Source organism: Hydra vulgaris, chromosome 10, assembly GCF_038396675.1.
Source record: "Hydra vulgaris chromosome 10, alternate assembly HydraT2T_AEP".
Lineage (NCBI taxonomy): Eukaryota > Metazoa > Cnidaria > Hydrozoa > Anthoathecata > Hydridae > Hydra > Hydra vulgaris.
The window spans coordinates 3,258,551-3,269,420 of NC_088929.1; the positions used below are offsets into that span (position 1 = coordinate 3,258,551).

At 26.8% G+C, this 10,870-nt stretch overlaps 1 protein-coding gene across 1 annotated transcript; it reads left to right on the forward strand.

The window, feature by feature from the left end:
* Positions 1-5,291: 5,291 nt before the first annotated feature.
* LOC136086058 (uncharacterized) lies at positions 5,292-5,633 on the forward strand. Its single transcript, XM_065808324.1, has one exon. It carries the CDS (start codon positions 5,292-5,294, stop codon positions 5,631-5,633), a length of 342 nt encoding a protein of 113 aa, XP_065664396.1.
* The last annotated feature ends 5,237 nt before the right edge of the window (positions 5,634-10,870 follow it).

Consider the following 10,870-nt stretch of genomic DNA (forward strand, 5'->3'; position numbering starts at 1 on the left):
ATTGCTGCTGCTAGTATAGTAAATTTTGTGTCAGATAGATTAATTCTGTCTAATGTTGATGAAACATCAGGCGAGTCAAGAATTGTATCTAAGATACATTGTCGTTTTGGAGTACTTGCTAAACTTGATTCAGCTGACCCTAAAGAACTTGCTTTACTGACTTGTTGTCTGTAATAAACAGGGATTTCTATCTCAAAATCTCTATCAACCATTTTGTCATTATCAACAGCATCGTTATCGTTGTCATCACTATAACTTTCGTCATGTAAAGGTTCAATAACAGGAACTATTGCACTCGCACCAGATTGTCTTTGCTCTTCTTTTAGCTTTCGTTCTCTCTCTGCTTGTTTCCTTGCTTCATTTCTTTCTTCTAATTTTGAAAGTTCTTTGTCCTCTCCAAACATCACCATTTTTCTCTGACATCTCTGATCCAATAAAAATTCTTTATCTTCTTCAATTCTGATCATGGTTTCAGCATCCTTGTGGGCAATGTCAAAAAGTAGGCCAATGGTGTCTGTAAATGATTTCTCTCTCGATTTCTGAGAATCTGACAATCTGGATTTTTTTTTTTATTAATTTAAATTCCTGGACTAAAGTTTTCAACTTTAAGACTACATTCGGATGAAATGCTGTCGGAATACGGGCTTTATTCCAAATAATAATCAGTTCATCAACAGTTGTTTTAAGACTTTCAGGCACTGACTTTTTGGTTGAATTAAGATGATAAAAAAATGTTTTTAAAACATCAGATGTTAAGGGAAGAACTTTATCTGGAAGATTTGGCTCTGGTTGTCCAATTAAAAAGATTTTGGTTTGAAATCGTGTAGAGATAGCAACACGAGATGATGCTGCCATTTCAATTATAACTGAAATATTATGAGAAAATCAAAACTCAATACCATATTATACAAACTTATCATTCAGTTGTTGGTTTATGCAGCTGCAGCAATATATTATAATAATTATTACTAAAGAAATTAAATAAATATTTTCAAATTAGAAATTATTATTATCTGCACTTAATAACAAACAATACACTACCAGACTACCATGCTAGTTTTCTGTAATAGGTTACTAAGGTTAGGTACTATCAAAATATTAATACATTTGTTGTCAAACTGAAATTCCAAATAAAAATAATATTTATACTTGTAAACCTTTTTATTCTGTTTGAACAAATTCTAAATTGAGTTAAATAATAGTAATCAAATTATGAATACAAATTTTAACAAAATGATATAAACACAGTTGTTTTAAACACTAGCAGACATTTTTTAGTCTGGTGCCCTGATGACAGTTAATCTGCTGCACTTTAATTAATCTATATAGCACGCAATCAGACAATATTTCAGTGGAAAAAATCTAACTAACCAGGTTGTAGAAATTTTTGGAACTTTGGAACTTTTTACACGTTTTTGACGTTTTTCGTAAAACTTTATGGTCATTGAGCCCCCCCTAAACAATATCTGATTGGAAAGATTTTTTCCACAGTCAATTACTATGTCAAATGGCACAAAATAAACAACTATGCATTCAAATCCGAGAAAAATTTTTTTTTCCTGTGTTCACATGAACAGCCCTAATATATATATATATATATATATATATATATATATATATATATATATATATATATATTATATATATATATATATATATATATATATATATATATATATATATATATATATTATATATATATATATATATCAAGTATTTATACTACTGTGATCAAAAAGTAAGGTGAATTTTTAATTCAAACTTCCTGCCTTATTCGAATCGTCCAATCTTTTTTATTTTTAAGTTGGTAAGAATGTCATTAACATTTGCGCCAAATTACATGTCAAACTCATAATTATTTTTTTTTGTTTTCGCATGTTTCTGAAGTACCAAAAGTGCAATCGGTGATTTTCACGATGTCTAATTTGTTGAGCAAAGAAGTGCTATTAAATTTTGTTTGCGGAATGATATTTCTGCTGCTGAAACGATTTGAATGTTGCAAAAGGTCTTCGGTGAAGAGACTATGTCTCAAAAAAATGTTTATAAGTGGTACAAAGACTTCAAAGAAGGCCGAGAACGTGTTGATGACTTGGAACGTTCCGGACGACCATCGACTTCGATTGATGATCGCCACATCAACAAAATCAAAGAATTGGTGTTTGCAAATTGTCGGTTAACCATTCGAGACCTTGTTGACATGGTTGGAATATCATTTGGGTCGGTGCAAGCGATTTTGAAGGATCATTTGGGCCTCAGAAGACTCAAATCACGTTTGGTGCCGAAATTTCTAAATTTCTTTGAAAAAGAGCGTCGCGTTAAAGCGTGTAATGCAATGCTTTCTGACTATCAAGACGTCTACAAACAAATTATTACTGGCGATGTGACTTCGGTCTACGCATACGACCCTGAAACAACCGACCAATCGAGTGAATACCGTGAAAAAGGCGAGCCAAGACCGAAGCAACCACGTCTAAGTCGCTCAAAAATCAAGGTCATGTTGACTGTTTTCTTTGATTATTGTGGTGTCGTGCACTACGAATTCCTTCCAACTGGCAAAACTGTCAATAAGGAATATTATTTAAGCGTTATGCGACGTTTTCGTGAAGCTATTCGCAAAAAGAGACCGGAATTATGGGCCAATAATTCTTGGATTTTGCACCACGATAATGCGCTTTCGCACACAGCACTGGTTCTTCATGAGTTTTTCGCCAAAAACTCTACCCATGTTGCTCCACAACCACCGTCTTCCCCCGACTTAGCACCGTGTGACTTCTGGCTGTTCCCAAAGCTCAAGAGACCACTCCGGGGAAATCGTTTTGAGTCCATTGAAGAGATCCAACGTGAATCGGCACGCACATTGAAGGCTATCCCTACCGAGGACTTTTCGGCATGCTTCGAAGACTGGAAAAACGTTGGCAAAAGTGCATTGGGGCCGGGGTTGATTATTTTGAGGGGGGCGATACAGATTTGGAAGAATAAATAAAGATTTTTCATTTTATAAAAAAATTCACCTTACTTTTTGATCACAGTAGTATATATTATATTCATATATATTTATATTTATATATATATATTTATACTTGATATATATACATATATATATATATATATATATATATATATATATATATATATATTATATATATATATATATATATATATATATATATATATATATATATATATATATATACTTGATATATATATATATATATACTTGATATATATATATATATATATACTTGATATATATATATATATATATATACTTGATATATATATATATATATACTTGATATATATATATATATATATATATATATATATATATATACTTGATATATATATATATATATATATATCAAGTATTTATATATATATATATATATATATATTATATATAAATATAAACATATATATATATATAATATATATATATATATATATATATATATATATTATATATATAAAATATATATTATATATATATATAATATATATATAAATATAAACATATATATATATATATATATATATTATATATATATATATATATATATATAAATAAATATATACTTATATATAGTTGATATAGTATATATATATATATAATTATATATATATATATATATATATATTATATATATATATATCAAGTAATATATATATATAAATATAAACATATATATATATATATATATATAATATATATATATATATATATAGATATATATATATATATATATATATATAAATAAATATATACTTATATATAGTTGATATAGTATATATACATATATATATATATATATATATATATATATACTATATATATATACATATATAATATATATATAATATATGTTTATATTTAACATATATATATAACTTGATATATATATATATAAATATATATATATATGTTTATATATAATATATAATATATACTTGATATATATATATATATTTATATATATATATTATATATATACTATATATATATATATATATATATATATATATATATATATACATATATATATATACCCTCTAAAAAATGAAGCGTTGATTTGATGGTGATCAACGTTGATTTTGCGTTGATATTAGCGATCAACGGCGATCAACCATAAATGGATGTTGTAGCAACAGCAATGTTATCAACAGCAAATCAACGTTTATTTACAAACACTGAGCGTTCGTTGATTTACTGTTGACAAAAAACAAATTTATTGAGCCGTTTACTAACAGTAATTTGCTGAGCATTTTTTGCTGGGATTTTTTTTGTTATTTTTGGTGGTTATAAAACGTTTGTTCAAATTTTAATTGTATTATACGGTATAAAATGAGTATAAACTTATTGAAAAAACATATATTTTATTAAGTAATTATTTTTTTCAGTTCTTGAATAAAGATTATCCTAATGAAATTAGGGTAGTTTTTTAACTATTTGAGAATAATAGAACATCTTAATATAAATGTTTTAACAATTTAACATAAAAAAGTCACAACTTAGCAGCAATTTGGCTTATTAATGCTTATTATAATAACATTACTATTATCATAGCAAATTGTTAATGGCTGCAAGTATTTGCCTGATAAATTCTGACTGCAAACTTAAATCATATAGTACAAAATGCAATTTAAATTGATTTATTCTGTATAAGAATAATAATGCCTTTATTTTTTTTTCTTTTGTGATGTAATAAAATAAAGATAATAATGCCTGAATATGACAGAAGCCTATATATGAGAGAATTTATGAAAGAAAAACGAAATACTGAAAAAAGAAAAAAATATCTTCTTGAAGAGTGCAACATTGTTGGTAGAGGAAATTGCGTTCATCTAGATTTAGACATTCAAAAGATTTTTGAAGTTTCTGAAGATGCGCACAGTGATATACTGATGTTTTCAATCACTTCGCCAGAAAATAAATTTTGTTTAAGTAAAGTTGAATCTAATTATTGTGATGTTGACGACATTGCATTTAAAAATAGTTTATACAGTAGTATTGATACTCTAACTTCAACAAAAGATTTTTTATATAAGTGGTTATTAAAATACTGTATAAAAGATGATGCTTTAAATGCACTTTTATTTCACTTAAATAAATTTACTCCATCTATACCAAAATGCTGGCAGACATTACAAAAATCTCTTCAAAAAGTTAATGTTTTATATGTCAGTGGAGGCGATTATATATCTTGGAGTTAAAAGTGCAATTGATTATTCACATATCAACAGTTGGAAATAAGGAAAAGCTTGATCTAATTGTAAGTATTGATGGTGCACCTATGTGCAATAGTAAAAAGACTTCCATTTGGCCTATACTAGTTACAATTAACAGAAAAGGATCTTATGCTGTTGCAATTTGGCATGGTCAGGGAAAACCAAACAATTTGGATGAGTGCTTTGAAGATTTTATTCTTGAAATGAAAAAATTGCAAACTAATGGGTATAAACAGCTGCTGGTGACTATTAAAGCTTTTGTTTGTGATGCGTCTGCAAGAGCATTTGTTAAATGCATTATAGGGCATAGTGGCTATCATAGCTGTGAAAGATGTATGGCAGTTGGCACACAAAAACATGGCGTAAGATTATTGGAAACGACTACTTTACTTTGTACTGACATTTAAAATTAATTTTTATAAAGAATGTCACCAGCTTAAGAGTCTTTCTCCACTTGTTCAGTTAAATTTCCCAATGGTAACTGAATTCCCATTAGACTATATGCACCTTATATGTCTTGGGGTAGTTAAAAAACTTCTAATAAACTGGTGTAAAGGTCCCCGATGTATTAGAATAAGTCAATCTGTTAAAGACAGTATTTCAAATGAACTCATAAATTTACGAAGTTATACACCATCCAATTTTCAACATAGACCACACTCTTTAAATGAACTTGAGAAGTGGAAAGCAACAGAGTTTCGATTATTCTGCTTTATGCTAGACCTGTTGTTTTAAAAAGGAAAAATAAATAAAACTATGACATATTTATTTCTCTTTCAATTGCTATGCACATACTGCTTTCTAATAAAATGGCCAAAAATGAATTGTTAGTGGCATTTGCTAAACAGCTGCTTATATAGTTTGTCAGAGAAGTACAAATTTTGTATGGGGAGATCTTGGTAACATACAATGTTCATAACATGATTCATTTAGCTGATGATTGTGTTAACTTTGGGGAGAGTCTTGATCATCTATCAGCTTTTCCTTTTGAAAACTTTTTGGGTTGAATTTAAAAATGGTGCAAAAATCACATCAGACTGTTGCGCAAATAGTGAATCAATTAGATGAGAGAAAAAAGTTGGATATTTTTCTTAGAGAAAGGAATGGTAAAGAAATTTCTGCCCAAGTGGTAAATAAAAAGATCACATCAAATCTATGAGACAGAGTTTATTTTATTCAAGACAAAGGGTTTATTTTAGTAGAAGAGGTTTTGGTAGATCTTGTAAAATGCAAGGCTCTAAATCCTCATTCAGTTCGAAAGTTTTTTCCTGATTGTTTTGAAACATCTTATTTAGACGTTTGTTATGTAAATTCATTAGCCAACCTAAAAACAATTTTTCCGAAAAAAAAAAGAACTTTTGAAGAAAGGCTTGATGATACCTGTTTAAAAAGGTGGTTATGCTTTTTTTGTGCTTAGACATTGTGATATTGCTTATGATCACTGATTTCTTGAATTAAAAACACAAACTTTGATTATACTTGCAGACCATCAATTTTTAAAGAATGTCTGTGCATGTGTCATTTTGTAAAATTTGTTGTAAATTTGTCAAATATGTAGTTCATTGAACAAATTTAAAGTGAGTTTAATGCATTTTAATTTATAAATTTTTTGTGTGAAACAAATACCTGGTATGTTTATAGAAATAATAAAATATTTACACTGGTGTTTTACATTAATAAATCTAAAAAGCGTTTTACAAAGTTCATTGTTTTTAATCTTTAATGTATTTTTAATTTTATTTTGTAACTTATATAAGATTGTTTAGAATTAAATTGCACCAGAATATTGAAATTTCATTTGCCATTGTTGAACTTTAGATGGAAAAATTAAAGAAGTGGAAGTGATTGCTAAAAGTTGAATGAAAAATGATGGGAAATGCTTCTGGCTGCCATTTAAAAGTTCCGCTGCGATTCGTAAAGCTGTCACAACCTTGCAGGCATCAACCTCTGATTGGAAGATATACCCTGCTAGGATTTTATACAATACAGGTTTGCATATTACTATAAAAAAATGTAAAATAATTGAATTAGATATTGAACTGTATGTTTTGACCAGGGCACTGAAGAGGATAATCATGTGCTGGTGCAAATTTATTTTAGGCCTGCTTTACAATATAACTATAGTCTCATTTAATATCACTTATTTTAAATCCAATATTCCAACGGGCATTTGTTTAAATTATATGTTCTGAATGTCTTTAGAATGTTTAAAGAAGATTTCCAACGATTAAAAAAAGTTTTTTTAACTATGTTTTTAGTTTTTTTTTTAAACTTTTAGTGTTTTTTAAAAACTAAAAAATTCATTAATTTTCATGGGTTTTTCATTAAAATTCATTAATTTTTATGCAGTGCACCAATTGCACTCCATTCTCATAGGGCCTGCTTTTGCCGCAAAAATTTCAATTACATCTTCATTAGATATTAATAAATGATTTTACGTACATAGATTTGTGTTTATGAAGAAGCTCAGTCACACTTAGAGAAAGCAGCAGATACTTCAAATATTGAAACTGACATCGAAGAGGAAAAAGGGACAAAGCAAAAGTAAATTTTACTAAAATTAGTTTTTAACAAATAAAAAATTTTGCAATAAAGAATTACACAAATCATGCACTTTTTTTTGTTTATAAAGTAAAGTTTATATTAAAGGAGAAAGACAGCAATGACATTTTGTGAAAGTGATTAAGATATTGTGATTGGTGATGAAGAACTATACGGAAGATACTATTTTGATAGTTCAAATAGCTAAAGAACATCTAACGTGATTCCAAATATAGCAGGTTAACTATTTTTGTAAAAGTAAAATAATGGTTTGTTAAAATAAAATGCTAATTTTTTTACTGAATTATAGATGTTTTTAAATCAATATTAACACCCCATTTACACAGTGAAATAGCAAGCTTTTCAGTTGCTGAAAATAACAATGACTTCTCGAAAGAAACTAATCTATCTCAAGGGAAAATGATGTTGTCTTCAAATATATTGGTAAAAAAAAGTCCTAATGTTGCTTTTGTTCAAATTAAAATCTGTGTGCGTGTGCAGTAAAAAAATTAATAGAAATCAGAACTATATGTTATAGAATATAATTTTGTTGACAAATATTTTATAAATACATGTTTGTTGACAAGTTTAAATAAAAATCACTATATAATGTTTAAAAATTTTATTTAATTTTTGTATGTATAATTTATCTATACCTAGGTAGAAAATGGCTCTAAAAATTGTGTTTTGGATAAAGAGGATAGCAAAGAAAGACATTTGTCTTGCCAGGGTAAATTAAATAAAAGTTTTATTTATTTTTCCCATTTAGGTATTTTTTCATGGTTAATTTTTTACAAAATATTTTACATAAATAATAATAGTATTGTTTATTTTACTACATTTTTTTAAAAAGATTTTCAAAAAAGATTTGCGTTGAGTTAAATGGCAAAAATAGATAAAAGAGAAAAGTGATTCAAGAGTCAATTTTAAAAATCCATGTATTGAAATTAAGATAATTTCATTCATATAGAATAAACATAATATGTGTTCTGACCCTTAAGTAATTTTTATTTTTATAATAATAGATAAGTTCTCTTAGTCGTTGTGGAGGAAATATAAATTGGCTTTTGCTTTTGGAAAGTTGTTAATGAGCGAGGACGCTGGGGCCTGTTTTAATGTCTCGGGTGGTTCATTGAAGATAAATTTTAAAACATACACCCTGTATCATATGATAGTGGGTAAGAATGGTTTTATGCATTTTTTTAGATTTTTTATTTCACAGGAAATATATTTTGTTTATCCTAGTCAGTCATTTATGTAACTATTTGCTATAATTTCTGCAGTTTGATTTTTTTCAAATTTGATTTGAATTTTTGATTTAGATGCGATTACACGACAGCATCATGATGCAAAAATTTGCGAATGTTATTCAGGCATTTCGAAATTTTTAAGTCAATCAGGAACACTCACTCAATCGAAAAGTTTTGAAAATGAACAATGCTGCAAACGCTAAATAAATTGTTTTCGAAAAATGTAAATTTTGTGTTAAATTCAATAAAAAAACTTTCTTACTTAATGTAGTGCCTACTTTCTTTCATTATTCTTTTGAGTTAGCTTTGAATTGCTCTATCAAATAAATTTTTTGCTAAATCCTTTATTTACAGCCTGTTTTTTACAAAACAAATTAAGATTTGAGCAATATGTATAAATTTTATATACAAATATTTTATATATATATACATACATAATATATATATATATATATATATATATATATATATATATATATATATATATATATATATATATATATATATATATATATATATATATATATATATATATATAAATTATAAATCAGTAGAAAATCACTTAACAAAGTTTTTTTTCATTTAACACTGTTTCATAAATAAAAAGACTCATCAGAGTTTTTTATTGATGAGAGCATTTCTGATGAGTCTTTTTATCGATGAAATACAGTGTTAAATGAAAAAAAACTATCTTAAGTGATTTTCTACTAATTTATAATTGCTCAGTTCTTTTAAGAACATTGAGCACTCTATTTTGTAGAATACATTTTAAAGTTGTTTAAATATATATATATATATTTCGTAAACTGTTGATATATATTTTTTTGATATATGCATCAAAAAGCGATATCAAAATACCGTCGGCTATTATAAAAATCAGTGTTGAATCACCAGGAAAAAATGATTGTTGATTAAACGTTGAAAAGCAACATTCGATCAACGTTTTTTGTAAACACCAAATCAACGTTGATAAGTGGCTAACATTTGGGACAAAAAATCAATATGGAATCAATGTTGACGAGAAACATTGAATCAACATCAAATCAACGCCTCATTTTTTAGCGGGTATATATATATTTATATATATATATAAATATATATATATATACTTATATATAGTTGATAAAGTATATTTATACTTAAATATAGTTGATATAGTATATAAGAAACCAAGTTCTGGCTATTCAAAAGATTCATATATCACAGAACCTCATGAAGAATCATATTTCAAATGGAAAACCTTTAAATGATACAGGTAGAGGTTTTTTTGATAATTCCCATAAGTCACTATTTTTATCAACAGTTTTTAAATTGTATTCGTAATAAATTGAGCAGTAAAATTGGTAATAAACTTCTCGACATATTACAAAATCAAGGTTTGGAACATTCTAAAAAAGCAAGGAAAATTTTAAAAACACCTAAAGGTGTAATTATTCCTGAAAATTGTGGCGGTAATTACGCTTATTTTAGAATATGGGTAGGCATTAAGAACATATTTTTCCCCTACGGAATACAAGAGTCAATTTTTTTTTAATTTATTAGTAATGGTTTACCTTTATTTAAGTCTTCTTATAATTAATGGTGGCCGATAATAGCTTTCTTTGATTATTTTAATTAGTTTTTTGTTATTTATTGATGTGAGACCAAGGTTACCAAATGGATTTCGTTTTTGAGTTGTTAAAACTAATACAAAATGGTTTTCGATACAATAAAAAATCTAAATGTAACTGTCAAGTCTTTCTTGCTCGATGTTCCTGCTAAATCGTTTTTAAAATATATTGTATCTTATAATTGTTTAAACATTTGCGAAAAGTGTTCCATTTATGGAATTTACGAAGAAAGAGTCGTGTTCA